The sequence below is a fragment of the Centruroides vittatus genome, unplaced genomic scaffold (assembly GCF_030686945.1).
Source record: "Centruroides vittatus isolate TY-2023 unplaced genomic scaffold, ASM3068694v2 contig_549, whole genome shotgun sequence".
NCBI classification, from domain to species: Eukaryota; Metazoa; Arthropoda; class Arachnida; order Scorpiones; family Buthidae; genus Centruroides; species Centruroides vittatus.
The window spans coordinates 5,579,841-5,603,943 of record NW_027122325.1 but is presented as its reverse complement, the minus strand read 5'-3'; the positions used below and the strand labels follow the sequence as shown (position 1 = coordinate 5,603,943).

Below are 24,103 nucleotides of genomic sequence, written 5' to 3'. Positions count from 1 at the left end.
AATTTAACATTGTTGCTTATCTTTCCTTTTTGCCCAAAAGCCCTCTTTTATGGTTGTTTTCTTCGGAATTAAGGAATGCAAATATTTTCTTAGCTTTCAGGCAAAAATAATAAATACGAAATGTAATTGTAGGGAATGCCATAGAAAAAATGTGGCCATAGAAAATTGTATGGTAATTGTATTCATAGAAAAAAATCGACAAATATAAATTTCGATTAACTAAGTATTTAACTTATAAATATTTTGTCACATTCACGACCAAAATGTCGCCTTTAGATCTGCCGCCCAAAACAAATGTCAGGGTTGTCCGCGCCTAGAGCGGGCCCTGTATATATATTTTAAAATTATATTATTTTTTTTGTAAGAATTAATTTTTAAAATTTTTTGCCAATAGATGATGCTACGTGTATAGCCAGCAATTAAATGTAGACAGAAATTAATTGATATATATGTCGCAGGGATATGATAAAAGTGGGGATTTGATCAATTCACTGAAGATGTTAAAATGACAATTCTATAGTGTCATTTCCCTAAAAAAAATAAGTGATTTGATCAAATCTCTTAACTGGTTTCGTGAAATGACAAAAAACGAATCAACAAATTAAGAAATACTTATAAGAAAAGATAGAGATTTATTTACGCAAAGTTTATTTATTTTTATTGAAACACGTTGTAGATTTGTGGCACCTGGAGTTACAGAGGACGTTATTTTTTTACAGGCACATCTATTTGTTTTGCAGTGTATCTTGGATTTTTCACAGGAACATTTCTTAAACCCTTGATCTCCAAATAAAGATAATTTTCCAGCAATTTCTCGCAAACTTAGCTTTATCGGTGTGACGGTTTCGGTAAATGTGGTTGTAGCTATTTGAAGAGCGTTTCTAGGGAGCCAATTTTTTATAATGCCAGCTGAAGTATCAATTTGGTATAAACCATTTTTTATCTAATACTATCCCCGTAATATTATTTCCATCTAATGGACCTCTATCTACCTTAGGTACAGTACATAGACATTTAGTGCAGAATACAAAGTAATATAGTTAATTTAACCATATGTTCTACTTTTGGATTGATTATAACTTCAAACAATAAAGTCGCCATTTGAGTCGCCAGATCGATTATGATTAGAGACAAGGAAAAGGAAACGTGAGTCACCGCCTGCAGCACCGACCGTCGATAAAAATTGCTGTCTGGCGATTGAATTGGGATCCCAATTGGATCGCTTGCTGTAGACCAAACGCTTCTGTTTCAAAGATTCTGCAGCGCCAGCTGAAGGCCCGATGTCTCTGCCCCAAACATACTGCAGCATATGTCGACGTCGAAGCCTTCCGAAAGACCACCCCTATAGCAGTGAGGAGCGATAATTTTAAAGTGTCCGTGCCAATTAGCACCAAGTTTTGTCACTGGCGAGTGACTGCTTCGTAAAAGTAGGCCCTCAAAACCGGAAGTAGACAGAAGCAGCTGGTAGGAAATAAATTTAAGTAGATGATGGTTGGCGCTTGGCGATATAAGTGGGTCGGTGACAAACCCTCCCGTTGGAGAAGAGTAAGTGCCAGGGTAATGTAGGGCTGTTCATGTTGCTGCCACTTATAGAAAGCCAGACCTGGCACAGTTTTAAATAGAAAGTGGAGAGGGCTAAAAATCCCTCTGGAGAGGTGGGTGAGAACGTGGTTGGGTGTCCTCACACTCAAGCGGTGTGCGAGGGGAATGAATCCAGTCTCTGAGTGGAAGAAAGTAATGGGTGTAGTCAACGGCACTCCAGTGCCATCCGGAGGGCCGCATTTAGGACTGCCACGATGTGATGGACGAGGCTGGGAGAGGCCCCCTCCAAGAGCGGAGTGCCGGAGTCCGAATTCTGTCACTGGGCTTAAGGCTGAGTAACCAAACCGAGCAGGTTCTTTGTCCTGGCCCCATCCGCCTAGATGCGAAGAATTTCAGAAGGGACCCCGCTCAGGCTAGCTTGGTGCAAAGGAATGCCCCATGGGTAGTCCACGTAAAAGGCCTGAGAGAAATGGACCCCAAAGATACAAAGGGTCGTTTCTTGAGGGATCAGTCTGGACTATAAACACGAGATTGGTGGACGCCTTAGTTTGGGGAGAAGTCAATGACTGCCTCTTTGCGGCCGAAAACGAAACTCCATTGCCTCCCAACGCTCCGAGTTGTCTAGCGCGGTTTGAGCCCAAGTGACAGCTTAGGACTAAATGGTGCTAGAGATCAGTAGATAAAAATCGTCTGTGTACAGAATTCCTGTAGTGACCGGGGCAAGGACCCCAAAAATCTGCGATATAGCAGGTATAAAAGAAGGGAGCGAGAACACTTCTCTCGGGGATCCCCTATAGAAACGGGTATGGGTTAGAGACCTGATCCCTTCAACGAACTCAAAAAGTGCGGTGGAGGAGGAAGGAGGAAATGGAGCCACATTAGCGTTGTGCCGCCGATTCCCAGCACAGACAATTTGTCGATAAGCCCAGTCTGGCAGACAGAGTCATATGCCCCCTCCAGGTCAAGGGCAACGACATAGACCCAGTAGCGTTTTGCACACTCTACCGCTATGTGATGATGAATGTGATGAGTGCATCCTCCACTCCCCTAAACGGAAGGAAACCGAAATGGTTCTTGTGGAAAAGGTTCGAGTGAAAGGTGTAGGCGTGGAGCCAGCAGAATAGATGTTCAAACATTTTGGCGAGGATGGGGGTTAAGGAAATTAGGCAGAAGGAAAATCAGGCGTGATGGGAATGATCAAGGCGGCGGTCCAATCGGGTAGGCACATGCCCTTCAGCCAGATGTTGTTGAATTGGGTGAGCAGCCGTACCACACCCTCCGATGGGAGAAATTTTAGTTTCGAGGAGCAAAATCCCGTCGGGATCGAGTGCAGTGCTGCGGGATTTTCCTATTGCAGCTCGCAGATTCACCAACTGAAAAAGGCGGTCTATGGTCCGTTGGCTACTGTCGGTGTGAGTTCCGTAGGGGAGCATACGCTCCTGTTGGCCGGTGGCGCCCAAAATAATTCGCAATGGCTTTCGCTTGTTGCGCTGGTCTATGAGTAGGGCGGTATTGGAGAGGATGAGATGGGAGTCAGTAGCTGGGGATGGGCTTCGCAATTTGCAGAAAATCTTGTAAAGCGTGGCCTGGGAGGGGGAGAGGAACAGAGGCGTCACCACCACTTCCAACGAGATTCGCGAACCATCCAGCGGAGCAACGATAACAATGCTCTTTCTTTTTCTTTCTTTTGTTTGGTAAATATGGAGATTCTGGATAACAATGCTCGTTTTATATTGGTGCTTTTATACCGTACAAAGCTATCCCAGCATGCATCTAAAGACATCCCACTATTTAAAGTTATATTATTTACATATTTTAATATACTAAAATGTTCTTTAACTCCACGTTTAATCATTTTACTTTCTTTATATAATATTTTTATATTATTTTTATTAATTTTACAATCATATTTATTACAATGTTGAAACTAAGGAGATTCGTTATTCTTTAATCGTATTGCTGCTTCATGTATTTTTAGACTTCTTTTCAACTTCCGTTTTGTTTTGCCTATGTAGCATTTTGGTGCAGGTCAAGTACACGAGAGTTTATATACTACTCCCGCTACGTCCAGCTGCTGATTTTTTTCTTTATTATAAATAAAATTTAATGAATTTTATAATCTGTTTTTTTAGGTGGGATGATAAGAGTAGAAAAATTATTAAATTTACTTTTATATTTTTCATAAAAGCAATTTATATAAGGAAAGAATACTGTTTAGTTATTTTTTCATTCTTTACGTTATATCTATTACTTATAAAATTGTCATACTATTGATACTTACTAAGAATCTTTCGAGGATATCCATTTAACATGTGGGCTACTTTTTAAATACTGTAGTTGTTTTTCCTCTCTTTTTACATCTTCTGTGAGCGTATTCTTGTTAATGTTTACCTTAATTCCACAATAAACGTGTCTCTTTTTATATCTACAGGGCAATAAAATTTGTAATTAATCGTTTTATTGGCATTACACGTTGTTTTCGTACTTACGAAATTGAAACATTTGTTTTTCTTTTAATTGTAACATCCAAGAAATTCACTTCGTTATTGTCCTCTCCCTCATACGTAAATTGTATATTTTTATTTATTGTATTAGCATATTCTTCAATTTTCTTAGCTGTAATTTTTCTTTATCAAATATTAATAATATATCATCCACATATCTAGCGTGAAAAAATATCAAGAATAGATGGTATGTGTTTTTATCTATGTTTATCATGCTAGTTTCAGCCAGCTTCGGACCAATAACTGATCCCATTGATATACCATCTTTTTGTCTGTAATATTCTATGTGTAACTATAAAATAATTACTTTTAAATACTAATTCTATTAGTTATATGATGTAGGCCTATACATGTATATCGTACTTACTTAAACTCTCTTTAACCGTTTCCAATTTTATTGAAGGGTACAGTACATAGACTGTATGTAGGTTTATCACAATGAATCCAGTCGAAAATACTTTTAAAGGAAAATAGACTATTTGTTAATATTAAAAAATTATTATAAATGTTCATATACTTTTTTTTTATTTACACAAATAATTTTTTCTATTATAAATACTATATTAAAATTTATGAATCCATTCCAAATGACGCGAACAATCTCGTTAATATTTGAACCAAGAGAAATATTTTTAAAACTTGGCTATTTAATGTTATCTTATTATTGTTGTTTTAAAAGCTGGATATTTATTATTTTATTTAGTACGTTTTTTCTACAACAGATGGTATCATAATAACCTCAATTTTAACCTCCCAGACTTACTATGTGTGTCTTGTATATAATTCGCAAAAAATTATTATGAGGACACTATGTTTAAGGGAGACAGAGGCGATTGATTAATTTGCACCGAAGTGTTCAGTGATTGAAAAGATAAATAATCAGTTATGACAATCTTTATCAACTAAACCTGGAAATTATAGTCTTTAAAATGTTGACATCATAAAATTAAGCATTTGGATTAAAATCTCTTCCAATTAAGTCCAAAAGCAGCAACTGCTATGAATGTTAAACATCGTTGCAGTTAATATTTGCTTGAAGTACGGTAGTTTTAATTGAAAGCATTTGTTACTTCAGTTACTTTCTGGATGAATTAATAACAATTATAATTAGTATTCATCTTTAAGCAACTGATTTCAGAAAAATCAGTCGCTTAAAGATTATTGTAATTATTATTTTATGAAATGAAAAGACAGTCGCTTCCAAAAAATAATTTTTAGTGGATCACCATTTATTTCCTTACATTGTTCAAGAATAAAAACTATAGGACGACCCGACCTTCCTTTTTAGGCTTCACGGCCGCCCAGGCTGTCTTTTCATTTCATAAAATATTTTCATCCAGCGAAATTTTAAAACTAAAAAATTTAATAATAATTCGCCGCCAGAGGGAGGACAAGATAATCTACATTTTACAGCGCAAATTTACAAGTGGATATAAAGTCCGAAAATCCCGACTGGAAGTCATGGATGCAACTCAAGACGTCGTAAGGTCACCAATTCCAATATTTGTGAAATTTTTATAATTTTAATTGGAGTTTTTCCTGTGTTTTATAGAATTGTTTCCTGGGCGGCCGTGAAGCCTAAAAAGGAAGGTCGGGTCGTCCTATAGTTTTTATTCTTGAACAATGTAAGGAAATAAATGGTGATCCACTAAAAATTATTTTTTGGAAGCGACTGTCTTTTCATTTCATAAAATATTTTCATCCAGCGAAATTTTAAAACTAAGTAATTATTATTGTAAATTAGTAATAACGACAGTCAGAGCTGTCGTTATCACTAAATTACAATAGGAAATACAAAAATATTTTACACTTTACAAATATAATACAATGTCAAAAATAAATAAATACAAATATATGAAATCTACGCGTGTAATGTAATTTAAAGGTGTAATTTTAATTTTTCTGGTTGTTTATGTCATCGACATTACATTCAGTAAAATACGTGAATTACGAGTAACTTTAGTAAGTAAAAAAAAAATTACAAACTGTAAGGATTCTTTATGGTCTGGTATGAAAACAGATCCATGGAGGTGACACGGTTACTCACTGGGTGACACCAACTCTAGTGACGCCACTGACACAAATAAAAACAAAAGTATTAATTGTTACTCTGTCATGCCACTGTTAACTTTTTTGCTTACTCTGTCTGGTTGTTTTTGTTCTTTGCCCAATTTTTTCCACTGTTTTGCCTGAATTTAGATGGACAGTCCCTCTGCTCCTTCGACGTGTATGCCTAAAGTAAGGGATTTTATTAATTGTATTTTATACTTTGGTTGCTCTTTAAGATTTTTACTAATTGTATAGTTTATTGTATATAATAAGAACATTAATTGTCCTTAGAAGTCTACATAATCTTAGCTGTCTAAAATAAAATCTTTCAGACAAAGATTTTAGATAAAAATTACTAGGATAACCAAGTTTCACATACATCCATTGATTGATATTGTTAAAATTTCAGCTTGCTAAATGGATAGCAAAAAAAAATATAATATATATAATATATATATATATATATATATATATATATATATATATTTCAAGTTTTAAGAAAAGTTCATTCCTTTAATTATAGTATTTTGCTTATTAAGCAGATTTTTGACAATTTTGAATTATTATATTTTACATATTGAATCGGGTGAAAAAATTAACCTGCTTTGAAACAATTAGGCCTACGTTTAATTTTAAAAGTAATCATACTATCTGAATAGATCTATGTCTCTTGGTATTCTCGAATTATGAAACAATATTTTACATGAATATTCTTTGCAATTAAACACAAAATTGCTATGGAGAACTTATCATATAGAAACTCTTTTTTCAATAGAAAAAGTAGATTTTATTTTCTATTTTTTAAAAGGAAATGCATTTCGAGTCATATGCCTCTCTTCAGTCCTTATTATATACAATGGTAAAACTATATAAGAAATTACGGAACACATTTAATAGTTATTTATATTTTACATACACGTACTGTACAACTGATAAAAATACAAAAAAAAAAAATAAAAATACCTAAAATATAACTGATGGTGACTACTGGAATAACTAAGTGTTAAAAACGTAGGAAAAAACCAATAAAACTGAAATAAATTAAGCAAATATACAATAGTAAAATTACTAAACATTGATAATAAAATAAAAATAACAAAAGGATAGGCTATACTTGTAAAATGAAAAAAAAAACAAGACTCGCTAACATATACAAAAAATTGACAATTAAAATTGGAATAAAAACATTAAAACCAATAAAAGCTGGCTAAAAAAAGAATAAAGTGCTTCACTGTACATTTATCAGAAAGTCTGATTGTTATACGGTACAGTGAATTAAAAAACGAAGGAGAAGAAGAAAGTACAGTACATCTTAAAATGGACTCTTCTTAATGTCGTAGTAATGGTTGCCAGATATTTTACAATATTTTACATAACTAAAATACAGTAATATCTTCACTGACAAGTTAATTTATTATATTCTGCATATTTTTGGTAAAGTAAATAGAATTAATATCACTTGGAGGATATAGTAGAAGTGTAACAAATATTTATTGGGAGAATGTTCCGAATTTTTATCTTTTTATCTTTTTGTGTTATTTTATTATATTTTTATTTTTTAGAAGTCGGTAGAATAGAAGTAGGACTAGTTGCCAATAAAGAAAATATATCCTGTGTAATGTATAATCAAAGAAGTCGATCATCATCATCATGGATATAATTATAGAACGTCAATTGCAAGAATTACTAAAATTCTTGCTGATATAAAGAAATCAAAACAGTTTACATAGGCCTACAGTTTGTGTACAGTGGTTTCGATTTTTAACTTTCTCATAAATTCATTAAAATCTTAGAATAATTTGTAACGCAATGTTTGTTTGTTTAAACGAAAAAAATAACGTTATACGAAACAATGCAGATTCGAAAATTTGGCAGACAAGTACGAAAGTTTAGTTGACGTGCAGATGGATAATGTTTATAAATACTAAGTGACGTTTGTTTTGTTTATAAACAGTCACTTATAATTTGCAATAGTCGATTTTAATTTTTTTCAACATTATAAATTTCCATTATAGCATATAAATCAGTGGTTCTAATTTAAATAAATAAACCGAAGAAATTAAATATTGTTTTACATTTACTTTTTCTTTAACAATATCTGTTTTCTTGCATATAAGAATTTTCATGCTAGACAAGTCTTCTTGCATGCTGACTAAGGGACCTAAATTGCTCTCTAAGTTGAAAAGAATTAGGCTAATTTTTTTTTACCATGATGTTTTCGACTCCTGTTGGGTTATATTATTAGTCTGTTTAGTCCATTACGAACTGCACAGTAATTACTATTTCACAGTAGTAATTAGTAAAGAAATTAAATTAAATAGATTAGTTATTTTTATTAAAACATCTGTTCGGTTCATTATTATTTTGATATATTCTAATTTAGGGTCTATAAATAAAATAATAAAAGCTAATTTTTCTTACATTTATATTAACGTAACGTTAATATAAATGTAAGTATAATTTAGTATAATTTATTTGTAGTATTTATACATAATTTATAAATGTAGTATAATTTATTTAACTTTGTTATAAAGATACCGTAGAACGTACAGTACGTCGTACAATGCATTTCCACATTTTCAATCATTTCGCCTTGTCAAAGGTCAGAGACTACAAAAAGTAGGCAATGCTAACAATAGCTTGTATAGGACCCGGGGATAGAGCGGGCCCTTCTGCCTCTTTGAGCCCCTTTGAACAAATGAAATACGTAGAATATTAATTAATAAAAAGCAGTCTTAAAGAGTTTATTTTCTGTTAGTAAAAATAACATTAATTTTATAGGGAGTAGGAACATTTATGAGTTTTCTGCGGGCCAAGAACCCTTAGCTTTCGCCCCTCTCGACAGCCTTGAATGTAAAGTGCTTACATAAAAACGAAAGTTGTTGCTTCTACATACCGTATTTTACGGACTATAAGACGCACTTTTTTTCTTCGAAAAATTGCCTCCAAAATTCAGGTGCGTCTTATAGTCCGTAGCGTCTTATAGGTATTTTTTGAAAAAGTTGCTTAAAAATTAAGGTGCGTCTTATAGTCCGTAAAATACGGTATGTCGAACATATTAGGCCGCGACTCCACTAGCCGTAAAAGGGCCGTAAAACCCCTCACCGTAAAAGCTTTTAATCACGTGACCATGATATTTTACGCCTGAGCAGGTCGTAAAATATCATGGTCACGTGATTAAAAGCTTTTACGGTGAGGGGTTTTACGGCCCTTTTACGGCTAGTGGAGTCGCGGCCTTACAGTACTTTTTTCGTCAAACGTAATATCATAATCCGTAATATCATAATTATTTAAATAGTTTTTAGTAAATGGTCATTGAGATTCTTTTAATTAAATTAGATTTTTTAAACAAGAACTTATTCTAATTGAACATGCGAATATAATTGTATAAAAAGACTCATTTTTCTAGATTTAATAAATTTGCATTCAAAATAATTTTTATGAATTTGATTAATGTAAAGACTGAAAAATTAAGAACATACGGTGTATATATATATATTACCATTTAACTTTACATTGGAATAGAAAATGTAGTAAAATTCCAAGACTGTTTGTTAAACTGATTGGGTTTGGCTACTTTCTACAATGAAGTTTGGAAGTTTTATTTTACAATAAAATATTAAACTTTGTTATTAAAAAGTACTAATATACACTTAATAATCAAGAATGAATGCAAACATGACACTTTTACGAACATTTTTATTCTCTTAAATGCCTCTTCTGAATTTCAGAATTAATAGATTAATTATTATAAATTTGTCATCGTAATTTTTTATATTAACAATAATATATTAAAGATTTTATAAGAATTTAATTAAATCTGCAGGTAAAAAATATATCGTAAATATAGTAAATTAAAGAGCGAGATTGAATTATGGAGACTTATAAAAAAAAACTGCTTTACTATATCTTGATTTAACAAAACATGATCTACTTCTTTATATATATATATATATATATAGCACCTTTTGTCTCCCGGTGTATTTAAGTCTTTCAACTGAAAGACTTCTTTGTTTTAGCGTTGTTTTTGGAGGAGAAGTGACAGATTTACAATTCAACATCATCATGTTCTTTCTAACATTATAGCTGTTTGAAATCGGTATGTCTGCTTCCGTCTCTATTAGTTTTCATATTCTATAAAATAAAAATAAATAAATATATATATAAAGGCCTAATATAATAGGTGATATAATTGTTTTAGACTATATATGATACTCATAAAATGTTTTATCATTTGCGTGTGTGTAACCTGCTATTTTTCTATATAACCGACATATTTTTGTTATTTGTACCGGAATATTTAAACGGATGCTTACATTTATCTAGAGACATTGCCTTGTAATAATAAAATAAAGTAAATATATTAAATTCTAACTTAAAGATGCCAAAAATATCATTAAATGTAAATAGTCTACTTATCGTACAAGACCTCACTGTATCTATAAAATATTACAGATTTCTAATCGTAAATCATTGTTTTTCTATTTATATTTGGTGAAGTGATGTATCAAACCACTTTAGTTTTTCACGATATTTTTAAGCATTTCCGTTCGTTGCTTAATTTTATTAGGGTCACTGCAGAAACATATCCTATTCCTACTGTATTAAATATACCGAATGTTAGGGGAAAAAAAAAACATGCAAATGTCTTTAAAAAGTTCAACCTTATTAAGTTTCTTTAAGTATATTCTATAATTAACCTCTTCTATTTTATTTTATTTTACTTTTTAAGTGGTTAACTAGTTGTAGAAGTTTATGCAGGTAGTAACATTTTATTACATAGAATTGTTTTATATTAATATTGTAGTTAGTATAGAAAATTTTAAATATTTTACTAAATTAAAAAATTAAATTTAAAATATAACAGATACAGTATATATATATATATATACATATATTTGCGTGTGTGTGAAATTTAAATAAAAATTACATAGTAACCTTGAAAATGTGACAACACAAATTGACGTCATAAAATCACAAAACGAAGTGTAAAGCGTTTCACATACTGTAAGCTCCAGTATTTATTTTTGTTCTTTCTTTAAATAAGTTCTACTAAAAACTGCACTTACGGACAAAAAGATCTCAAACTAAATTTCCTCTGAATGGATTAATTTTAATTTAAAACAAAGGCTTTCGTCTAGTCGAATGCATTAAGATTTTGCTTCTAAACAAATTTCCGACGAATTACAAAGTAGTTATTTGTAGGAAAGCATCTTAACAATTGAATTAAAGTTTTCTTGCCAAATGGCATCTTTCCGGATAAAAACTTTAATCCAGTTCAGTAAATAAAACAAAGCTCTTTACAGCTAAATCGTATGTACTGATTTAGTAATCCTGTTAACAACTATTGTAAAATACTGGCGATAATATCAAAAACTGAAGATGGGTAAGCAAGGTATTTTTATAAATAACGTTACTTTGTTCAATTCAGAAGAGAACAAAGTATAGCAAGATCGGAAATGATTTTTAAAACATGCCATTGCGTCCACTTGGCTTAATTTGAACCTATTTAAAAAATAAATAAGATGATTAAAGTGAATAACGTATAATAAATACACATGAAATTACGTACAATTTTACACTTTTCATTCTGTTTCTTTTGGCATGTGCTTTAAAGAAGTTCAAATCAAATATTACGTAGGCAAATTTCCAAATTGCTGTAACTTTTATCTACCGGTTGAGAATTACTAATGATTATACGAACCATAATCGTAGAAAAATGGTTTTTTTTATTTTTTAAATCAACTCTCTTTTCCATTTTTAACCTCTCGGTGAGATAACGGAACTTAAGACGAAAGTTATAAATAATATTCTTCTCTTCTTTAATGGAAAAGTTATCTTTAGTAAATAAATGACTTTCATAGGCTATGAACCGTGAAGACTTTGCAGAATATCCGATGTCTTTTGCCTAAGAGTATGTAAATGTCAAATCACTTTTCTGTGAATAGATTATATTAAAATAGATTTAAATAATAAAAATTGCTTTAAAAGTTTCTTTTTATATTTATTGTTAATTCATTTTATGAAAAAGATTTAAAATATTTATTAGATTTCAACAATGTAGGGCTACCGCCGTTACGCTTAGCCTACTCTGATATTATATGTATTATTAGATACAGTTTACTATGAAGAAAATCCGAGAAATAATTCAAAAAATTCTAGTATAAAAAATGAGAATATTAGTTACGATTTAAGATTAAAGTAAATGATATAATTAAACTTTAAGCACTGCGAAATACAATATGTAAATGATATAGGCTACAGGCCTACTTCAAAACTAAAATCAGTATCAAGCATTTAAGTTTATTAGATTTGTCGTTTATGAACTTTGTATAATTTATAAACTACGAATAACTATAATAATTGTGCATTTTAACTGTAGTTTATACTTCGAAGTATTTATTTCATATAATTTAAGAAAAGATTATAAAGATTCTTTATTATTCTTATAAATTAAGAATAAAGATAATAAAGATTCGATAATAAAGATTCTTTATCAAGATTCATTTATCTCCATTAGTTCTTGCCACTTTACTAATTAAATTCATTGAATTATTTTAATCCGACTTTGGAACCATTTAGAAAAATTTAACCTTGGCAAGTATAATTTACTAACGTTAGCTCATTTGATCCTGTTGTAGGTTTGAAATTCAAGTAATTGAAATTTCAATTCAAGTTCCTTATTATTTTAGATAATAATATTCATATAAATGTTTAAAGTTAAATTAAACCTAATTACATGTTTTAATTGTAATATAATCTAAATTTAGCTTCATGTTTGTTTTTTTAAACTTGAAAACTTTTTAAAGATAGGTATACAGTATCATATTTCTTGGACTCTCTTTCCATTTTACAATTGTACTGATAAAATTTTAAAAAGATAAAGATTGTAAACACTTCAAGTAGAAAAAAATAATTATTTTTATTGCTGTACAATTGCCAGTGATTCATATTTTAATACTAGAAATACTTTGCACTTAAATGAAATCTGATACAATGTAAACATTACTGTAATTGAAACTGTTAAAAAAAAATATTTTTAGGTGAGAAGCCAATGGATGTTATCCAACATAATTGAGATTGCTTTTTCGAGATCAACGTCCTTAATCTATCACGAATTAATAGTCTAAACACTGAGAGATTGTTTTTCAAGATAATTGAAAGATTGATTAAGAATTCAAGCCATAACTCTGAAATCATATTCAAACAAATCTAATTAATTAACTTCTTACATAGCATTAAATCAATAGATCATTGAAACGATATGACAGCAATAACTGTATAAAATACTGTAAAATATATTTCCTTTCTATAAAAGACAAAGTATATATTTTAAAGTGAAAGTTTCTCTTGGTTGATACTTCAATTCTCGTAAGGAATGAACTCAATCTCATTTACAGTGACTACTAATCGTTTAAAGATTATAAATACTGTCGAGGCTTTTTAGAAATAATTTTGATATTAAGCTGAATAAAAATTCTTATTACAGTTAGTAGATTTTATCCACATATTTTTGCAACTATTTTTTAATCGAAATAAAAAATGAAAACTCTTCGTTCTATTTTACTTTGAAAAAGAACATATCGTTGTTCCTGTTTTGTTTAATTTTTTGACAATAAGAATATTTCGATTTTAATTAAATTAATAGTGTGTCTTAGTTAATATTTTGTTTTTGTTTTCTTAATTTGAAATGGAAAACAATTTAAAATCATTTTATAATCGAATAACTGAACTTTTTAAATGATATTGTGTTTATATGTAACAATATCTTACTCATTACTCATTCAGTAATCTGTTTAGTAATTCAATTTTAAAGTGTTTACACTCTATTAAAACTCTACTAAAAACATAAAGGATCACTTCATTATCAAATTTAGTTATGAGCCATATTTTAATGAATGATTTATTGATAGCAATTTTACTTATAGTAATTTTATACATTTATTAAGTGACTATAAAGCTACATCTTTAATCGCAATTCTCTCTAAAGTAGAATATAATAATTAATCTTCATTAAATCTAAGTCATTTATTAACCGACTAATATAGTTAATATTAAATTATAAATTACATTAGCTGACGAAAAATTCATTTTATCCAAATATATTTCTTCTGCTGAAAGAATTGGGCATTGTGCAGGTTATAAAGCTTTATGAAAATAAATTTTTTATTCAAACTTACTTTTTGGGCTGAAATTGTCAAAAATTGCGGACCTATAAATTCCTACTGGCGTCTGATTGTCTGTCTGTCCTTCCTTAATTTCGAGAACGAAGTTAGATGACCGGCATGACACTACTGTTAACAGGAAAAGTATGATGTACAAGGGCAAGACACTACTAAAATTAAGCGCATTGTGAAGAAAAATTGTAGCCCGGCATTGTGACAATGTCACAATAAATAATAGCTCGTTGTTCATATATTTCCAATGGTGCATCCAGGATTTTGAGAATATAGATGCTTGCTCTAGACAGATTTGGGTAATAAAGACACATTCCCCTGACGTTTTTGGAGAATGTTATTCGATTATTTTCGAATTACTTTAGTTACCTAATCTTACCTAATTGAAATAATTCTATATGCGTTATTACATTTATTTTTTATTTTAAAGTAACAAAGCTGATTCGGGGTGCTGTAGCACCATAGGCACCCTCTGGATACAGCCCTGTATATTTCGTAGATAAAAATTCTACATTTACATGTTTCAAACAATTGGAAACTTTTTCACCCTTTTTTCCCCCTATGGACACTAAGAGAACCTTTATTCAAGACCATTGTGTTTGGCCACACCCACAAGGAAGATGCCAAATGGCGAGGAATAGGACACCGACATCCCGATTTATCCGGCCATATATACATGGAAACGGGCCCAAATCCCACATATATGTACTATACATATATGTGCAGTCAGCCTCTCTTCATCAAATACACACACACAATACATATATGTGTGTGTGTATGGGTGTAATTTGATAAAGATAACTATTGCAGTTTAGCGATAAAACATATATTTAATAATTACATAAACAGACAATTTACAATAACTATTTACAATTTAAATTCATCCCTCGATGAATTTAAATTGATGTACAAGGGCAAGACTATACAATTTTACTCTGAAGACGGACAGCAATCCACCCCAGAATGCAAGCAGACGATAAGAAATGAAAATATAATAATAATAATAATAATAATAATAATAATAAATAACAACAGAAATTTAAAAAGTTAAATTCATTTTGGTCCTACATATATCCTTCATATACATCTTTAAAACAAAATATATAAGGAAATTACATTGTGTTTTTTATTTTCTCAGCAATCTGATATAGTGATAATTCCAATTTTGCATATTATAATTAGAAATTACACCTATTTTGTTTTCTTTTTAAGAACATTATTTATTTGTTTAGTTATATACAATTAAAGTATATTTTACAAAAAAGTTTGCTTATTCATTTCGATTTACATGGTATACTTGTTTATTAGTCTCAGAACTACGGCGAATACGTAAACATAGAGGCGAATTTTGAATTTGAAAATAAAACCTGTTAATTTAACTATATATAAAAAGAATTTTAATTTACACATATGACATACGAACTGGAAATTTTGTCCGTTAAATCGATTCTTCATTATACTTAGATTTTTTGTTTAGAAGCTAATTTTTGACAGAATAATTAAATCCAAAGCTGGAACACATTACAATACCCTAAGAACGATTTGCATATATCATTCCATACAGAGTCGATCTCGTAAGTTAGTCTAAACCGGTCATTATAAATATACCAATAGATAATCTGTTTATATTTAATAATTGTATTTGATTACCAACTCCGAAGATCGAATAGATAGATTATTTTTTAAAGCCCTCATTTTTTTCACTAAAAATCAGCGAAAAATTGCATTTTCGGCATCCTAATTGGTACTCGCAGGATTAAAGAATGCTTCATGGTCTATCTAATTCGGCCATGTTTAAGTTATTTAAATTTTAATTTAATATTGTAATGAATAAAAATATCTAACACTAATCTGTGTTTTCCTATTATTATATAAATTTATACAATATTTATTAACACTAACTTTATATATAATAAGTGTTAGTAAAATAGAGAGGAAACCACTTGTTTCAGTATTTAGATAAGAATGGCAGGTGGCGCTGTGCGAATTTATAATTGTACTCGGAACTGTCGCAGGTAATTCAAAGGGATTATAAAAATGTAAATATCAAGTTTAAGTTTCTCGTGTAAATGACTCGAGAGTTGCGTTACGTGAAAATCCTTTTCACCATTCTACAGTTTAATTAATTTAATATCTGTTAAAATTACATTTAAAATTTAGTTTCAGAAATTTTATAATTGAAGGAATTATTTTTCGCCTCAAAAGTTGCTGTATTAAATCAAAAATAGTAAATAAATATGCCTGTATTTATATATAGGCATGTATGAAAATATTGTGTATCAATTGATATATTCATTAATTAATAAGTTATTAAAAATTGATTTACAATTTTTTTTTACTTAATTAAAAGATTTTTAATCCATTTCTAGTGTAATTATAATTATCAAATTTACAAGAAATTTGAAGCTTTGAGGTAGGCTCGATACGAGCTCCGAACGAGACGGTCGGGACTCTTAATGGAGCCATAGTGTGTACTCATACCGGCAAAAAAGTCAAAGGAACCGTACCTCTACTGGCAAGTCTTTGCCAGATATGCCCCTCAAAATGACTACGTGAACTTTTTGAGACCCTCAAATGTTGCAAATTGTATTGTATTCTTCTGCAAATAAGAGTGTGTTCTTATAAGTAAAAATTTTTGTTTTTTGCATTTTTGAAATGTGTATCTTGCTTTGCTTATAACAGTGTCTCTTGTAGGAGTGTGCTCTTATGTGTGCTGGCTTGTTTTGGCATACGTAAGAGCACTTGCACTACTGTGTTTAAGCTCTGAAAATTTCTTGTGTGTACAATACCTGGAGACAAAATTGAGTTTAACGTGATTTTACCCAAACTTGTGTTTAAAAAGTTAATGTAAATGTACTTATGTAGTAACTATTCAACGACATCGCTGTAGTAACTGTTATTAAAAACAAATAGCTAAAATAAAAAAATTGCTTCCAGTACTATAAAAGCTTTTTAAAAATAGCTAGGTTTGTTTTAGGTATTTTGCAGATTATAGTGCCAAATTTTGCCCCATCTATATGAACAGGCTTTTATACTTAGATGTAAAAACATGTTCTTATATGCTTGAAAGTGTGATATATGGAAATTGTAACCTGAAACAAGTAAATTGTGAATTCTCCACTAGTGAAAAGAAGTGGTATTTCAATATGTTGATTTAATTTTGAAAATTTTGAAATTATAACAATGAAGATAAAATTTCAAACATCACAATGTAATTTATCTTTATCAAAAAATTTTTTATTTTATATAAAAGCACAAATTATTTATATTCAATAATAATCTAGCATTTAAACATAAACTATTTGTAATATTAGTGTATAGTTATAATGCAAGTAATATTTCAATCACAATTATCACAGTATATTGTAATTGTTATTATTTGTCACTTGCTGATAATTCTTGATTATTTTCAAAGAATTATCAGTAAGTTTATATAATGCATATACAATAAAACAAAACCAAAGAAATGCTAAAAACTGCTTTTCTAATTAAAATTATTATTAATTTGTTACAAATTTGCATTAGTCCATTATGTTAGAATTAATAGAAAAATATCTTAATATCTTGTAATATCTACAATATCTTATCTATATATATTAGAATATAATATAATATAATATCTGTATATAGTATTCTTATTTATTTACTTTGTATATTATCTATAAATATATATAATATCTTACTATCAGTTATAAAATTTATTCTATAATTCAGAATCAATAATAATACAATTGTAAATATCACAAAAGCATATTTAAATCAATGTCTATTGCTGAAGGAAAAGTCATTTAATTATTTAGTGCATTATTTAATACAGACCCAAAAGGGAGTATAGTTTATATATACATATATTTACAGGGAAAAAGAAAATATTTACTTATATGTAATTATTATTATATACTATTTTAAGTTTTTAAATATATTAAATCTACATTATTTTAACCTTACAGTATATTCATTAAATTAAATATAGTCATTGGTTTATATTCTAATCAAGAGAAGAAATGATTTCTTAAATCACCCAGAAATACTTTATTCTTAATCTACTTATATTTTATTTTATTTTATTAAGAAATATTTAAGAAGTCATTTGTATAACTTATAAAAGGAATATTTTTGATAAACATCCTCTTTGTCAGGAGATCAAAGTTTAAATTGAACTCAAAAATTTCTTAATTGATTACCATTGAGAAATGTGTATATAGATTTTTGAATCAGCATTCTTTCAAATATGCCAGAAGTTCCTTAAAATTTCTTCAAAAAATCTCTTTGTAAAATTACTTTCATTTCAAAACTTAAGAAAATTGCAAAACTCTATTTTTTTTATTTGAATTCTTATAAATATAAAAACTTACTTGGAAATCTGCACACTATTCCTTATAATAAATAGTAATGAAATTGGAGTGCAACATGATTTTGTTCCATCTTTAACTTGATGTGACATTTTTATTTCAAATGAACTTTATAATTTTAATTTTTGTAAATAGTATGCTAGTAAAAAGCAATACCGAAATATCTTTTTATTTATAGATTAAGATTATTATTGTCAACTTTTAAAAAACTGCCAAATCTTTAATAATTTATTAACAAATGTTTAACATCAAGAGTAAATTCACTAAATTGAAGAAACAACAATTTATGAATTATTATTAATCAAGAGTAAACTTAGTGTTTTTGAAAATAAATTGGAATTAGTAGATATAAATACTGATGAAAAAATATTTGAAATATTTTAATGATTTTAAATAAAAAATTTATTTAAAGTATTTGAATTATGTATTTATAAATATAAAAGGATAATGGTTATTTTTATAAGTATTATACTTGCAAGAGTAAGCATTATTTTTAAATATTTTTTACATAAAAGAAGTAATAGTAATATTGATTGACTAATTACAGTTTCAGTAACCTTAAAAATGATAGTCAATCAATTTATTTTTGAAGTAATATGTTCAAAAACAAATAATGAACTTACAAAATAACAATGTTAATAGAAATCTTATACTAATCAACATGCTTAAATATTTTTGAACAATTAATTTATTTGTCTAGATTCATCACAGAAAGCTTTCCATTAATTGGGGACTAAAAATGACTGAAGCTCTACATGCTAAAGATATAAAATATAGGAAAATAAGTTTTTCACAGATAACCTAAAGACATGGATTTTGTGACAAAATTTTGTATTAAACAGAAGGAAAATATTGAAATTTAATCACAAAATCAACATCTTTAGGTTAAGCTTTGACACTTAGACCCTTGGTCATTTCCATTTCTCAATTATAGAATAAAATATTTAAAATTGTCTTAAAAAGTAATGTAATTAAAATAAATTTAAAATAAAAGGTTTAGAATTTATTACGTAATTGAGTTGCTTGGGGAAACAGAATAGTAAATGCCAAAACAAGCAATTATTTATTGTGATGATGTCACAATAAATAGTTGCTTGTTTTATTCTAACATCAATTTTTGCTGAAAGCATTTTACAATTAATCTAATTTTGTGATGATATAATTCGAATAAGAGCCAAAAGATCACACCTGGGCGAATTACTATTATGTTTTTCTGAGTAGCTCAATTAATATTTTAACAATATAGTGTTATATTTAATATTTTTAATTAATAGTTTTACTTTCAAAACGATAACTTAAAAACAACATATAATAAATTATTGTATTTAAATGTTTTAATATAAATTATTTTATATGATTTTAAATATTTTTTCTGTAATGAAATTTGGCAAAATCTGAGAATAAAACTTTAAGCGTATAAACATATTTAAAAAATTAAATAACATTAGACTTTTATTAGACCTCTTTATAAAAATTATATACTGAAGTATATAAATTTTATATAACATCTATATATTGTATTATTAAATTACATTATAATCAATTAATCATAGTTTAAATTTTTTAATGTTACCAGTACTATAAATTTTATTTACATACTGTTACAATCTTGCAAATATTTAATAATTGCTATGAAAAATACTATTATTATTACATAAATGACAATTTATCTAAATAAGTTTATGAATATAATTTCTTGACTATTATAGATAAAATTTTTAAAATATGTTTATTTGGCTTAGATAAAATTGTCATGTAAGCACTTACTGTAAACCAAGCATGACTGAAAGAAATGGAAGTAGCTTATTTTAACTTTCATGGCTTCAGGCCCAGCAGAATTTTCCAACTAATTCAAGGAGGTTTCTTAAACAGATGACAACATCTCCTGTCATTAGTACACAACAAAAAGTTTTGTAACAAGTGCCTTAGCCTAGCTTTGTTAATGTTATGAGGTCATTCTGGCTATGGAGGACAGGTAAGTTTTACTATTCATTGTTATTTCATTTATTTAGTTTCATTTATAAAATTAAAGCATTTCTAATTTTCATGCATATTTTCTGAATGAAATTTTTTTATAAATTTCATTTATCATTTCAAAAAGAAAAAAATATATATAAGAATATTAGAAAACCATTTTGCTATTAAATTTAATTGCATTTTATTGCAGTTATTAAACATTTTTATTTATTTATATTATGAATAGAAAATTAATCTGAATTATATGATATTCTAAAATCATACATAATAAAAAATTTAAAATACTTTGTTTATTTATTTTGAAAAGAAAACTCAAGTACATTAATGCATTTTTAAATACATTTTATAGTTATTTTATATGTAAAAATTAATATGGTATTTTAATAAAGAAGTGTTGTTATAACATATTTATTATAACATATTTAAACAAAACTGATGTATTTGTTTATAAATATAGTTTAATTATATTTAAACAACATTTATAAAAATATATAGTTTACTATCATTTTTAAAGTACATTGACATAAATATGAATATACACCTGTCTTCAGAATATTAAAATGTCACATACATCATTATTATAATGCATGTTTCATATTAGTATTTTTACATTAAATCAACTTTTGTATTCTTATGCTATCTAAAGATGTACAGTACATGTTTCGATATTAAAAAGTTGTCAATTTTATATCATACAAAAATATGGTTTTTGTAAGTTTTATGTTAAAAACTATTTTTTGAGTAAAAAATTAACAAAAATCTGTTATTAAGTTTGAGAAATTAAAACATAATAACGACTTTTTTTTTTTTTTAAGATGAATAATTTGAGCAATATGAAATATACATTTCATTCTTAATTTCATTGGGACTTATAAATTCTTAAGACATAAATTCACACTGTCGTCCGTCCATCTGTTTTTCCTTAATCTTGAGAATAGAGTTTGATAGATGAGACCAGATGTGTAAATCTTAGGGACAGGATGCTCCAATTAACTATATATGAATTTCTGGCAAAAACTGGAAGTCATGTTATTTCAAACCAGAAATTTTCCCCTGAAAGGTGTTAGATAGATTACTGGCACAATTCTGTTGTTAAAGGAAAAGTATGATGTACAGGGGCAAGTCACTACTAATTTAAAGTGGCAAGCATAGATTTTAAATTGAATAAATTAAAAATATGATTAAAAATTGCAGCTGGCAATTATTTATTATGACAACGTCACAATAAATAATTGTTCATTTTTTTAAAAAATATTGTTTTAGTTCCACAGCTTAAAAGTTCAGTTAACGCATTAATGCTCACACATATTTATTTTTCACAACAAATTATTAAGAAACTTGAGTTTTCTTTCTTCATCCCTTATATTATTTATGAAATATTACATTTGATAGAAAACATTTCTTATTGGCTGTTGATTGATGACTTCTATATGTTGTCTGTATCTGTCAAAAAAAGAGAAATTAGTAAACCTCATTCTACGATTTAGGCATTCATAAATGGGTTGTTGCTAGGCAATTGTCTGGACAAAATCATAATGTGGAAATCCACCTCATGATTTTGTCCATCATGAGGTGGATTTCCACATTATGATTTTGTCCAGATAATGTGGTAGGTTTTTAATGCTCACACAGATGAATTTATAGTATATGTGGAATGATCCCTTTTCATCTACTTCAAGAAATACTGAAAGATTAAACTAGTTATAGTAGAAAAGCAGTAATTTAGTTTAAAAGATAACAATAAAGAAAATTGAAATTATATTGAGAAAAGTGCCAACAAGTTTTGACTTAGTGTGCAATGAAAAAATCAATTTTCTAAAAGAGTTAAAGTTGCAGTTTATTTTAGCCCAATACTTTGATAATATCTACAGATACTACTAAAATATTTGAAAATTTTGGACAATTATTAGAATGTAAGGAAAATTTAATTCTATGAAAAATTATTTATTTTATCTTTTTACAAATTTTTAAGGTAGAGCCATAAAATATCTCTTCAAATAACAAGGTCCTTTAAAATAATATAAAATTAATATTACTTTAGCATAATATGTATATTTCAACAAATTTGAAACTCTTTGAGATGAAACTATTGTATTTAAAGTTTTAAACTTTCTATAGATTCAAATTGTTGTTATAAAGTATTCAATCAGCAAAATGAAAGATAATATGTCATTCAACAGAATTCCAAACTTGGCCTTTCCTCAGAAAAGATAACGATAATCTGTCTGTCTTGGCTAAAGATCTTATCCAAGAATTTGTTTAATGTATTCTATTGCTACACTGAGAGAATATGGAATCATTAGAGTTTAGATAATAGGAAGTAAAGACAAACTGAGTGCGGGTTAACTGTTTTTTATTTTTGATAGTGCTTTCAACAAACTTATGTTCATTGTCATCAGGCAAACCAAACTTTAACCCTATCAGGTGTGATATTGGTCTTAACTGGGTGCCTTCAATGTTGTAGGCCCCAGATTGTTTTTTGAGCCAAAAATGCATAAGACGAACTGACTGTTGCAACTGCTACTAAAACAAGAGATCTCATTCTACCTATTTCTTAGAAAAGACACTACTAATTTCTCTGCACACTGATCCTAGACTTGCCCTATGTTACTCCCTCATCCTTGGTTGCTAAATCCACCATCACTTAGGGCATTGATGTGGTACGAACCAGCACATACAGCTTTTACAAACTGGACATAGTATCCTTGTACCCTTCGGTGCCCACTTTTGAAGCTGTAATGATTATCAATTCTCTACTCTTCAAGAAGGGCTTTAGTGCTCAACACATACTAGGTATACATGATGCATTGATCTTCATCATGGAGCACAACTACTATTTAATGGGAAAGTTTATTTACAAAAGCAGAGAGTCCTCATAAGTTCCCCATTATCTGCTTTCTAGCAGAACTGATCATGAGAGAAATTGAATGCAGAATATTTAATTTTCCGCTTGCCATTCACTACCTGCTATTGTATTTGTGTTATGTTGATGATATTCTCATAGTGTGGGAAGATACAGATCAGACGGTTCTTACTGAGAGGTTGATGCAGCAATAATAATCTTGAATTTGCACATACATAGATTCCCTAAAGGGTTACTATTCTTAGTATTCTTTAAATTTAATATAGTGCCTCATATCATTTCAGCAGATGCTTTCCAACCTTTGTGATATGTTGATGCCACTATCACTGCCCTCATTAAAAGATTGTTCTTATTACCATCAACGCAAGTGCTTATAAACATTGAGTTTGTGGCCGCCAGCGCCAGAGATCCCGAACACTGCCTGGCAACACTTGCCAACGAGATGTTGGCTGGCAACTTGTAAAAAAAGAGGCGCGAAAGTTTGCGGGTTTTTGCCTGGATGTTGGCCGAGGATGTCGGTGACAGTTCTCACCTTTTTAATAAAGTTTTTTTGTTACTGTTCGTGTTTGTCTGCTTAGTTCTAAAGATCAGTAGGATCGAATGACAAAGTGGTGACCCGAACGTGATGCGATTAACGAA

General features: G+C 28.9%; 1 protein-coding gene and 1 long non-coding RNA gene across 4 annotated transcripts in view; both read left to right on the top strand.

Moving 5' to 3' along the window:
- Nucleotides 1–5,486: 5,486 nt before the first annotated feature.
- On the top strand, nucleotides 5,487–5,714 carry LOC136978651 (uncharacterized). Its single transcript, XR_010881261.1, has 2 exons — nucleotides 5,487–5,528; nucleotides 5,599–5,714. It is a non-coding gene; the product is annotated as an uncharacterized lncRNA (long non-coding RNA).
- A 10,518-nt stretch (nucleotides 5,715–16,232) lies between these two features.
- The window catches only part of LOC136978742 (cytosolic carboxypeptidase 1-like), a 52,125-nt gene continuing 44,254 nt past the window's right edge, over nucleotides 16,233–24,103 (top strand). For 2 of the 3 annotated variants that reach the window (XR_010881277.1, XM_067274540.1), the window contains exons 1-2: nucleotides 16,233–16,287; nucleotides 20,367–20,599. Coding sequence is in view for 2 of the 3 variants with exons in the window: in XM_067274540.1 (XP_067130641.1) it covers nucleotides 20,589–20,599 (11 nt within the window). In the remaining variant the exon portion in view is untranslated. Of the gene's footprint in view, nucleotides 16,312–20,366; nucleotides 20,600–24,103 lie in introns of all 3 variants that reach the window. The other variant, XM_067274541.1, reaches the window with a different exon arrangement.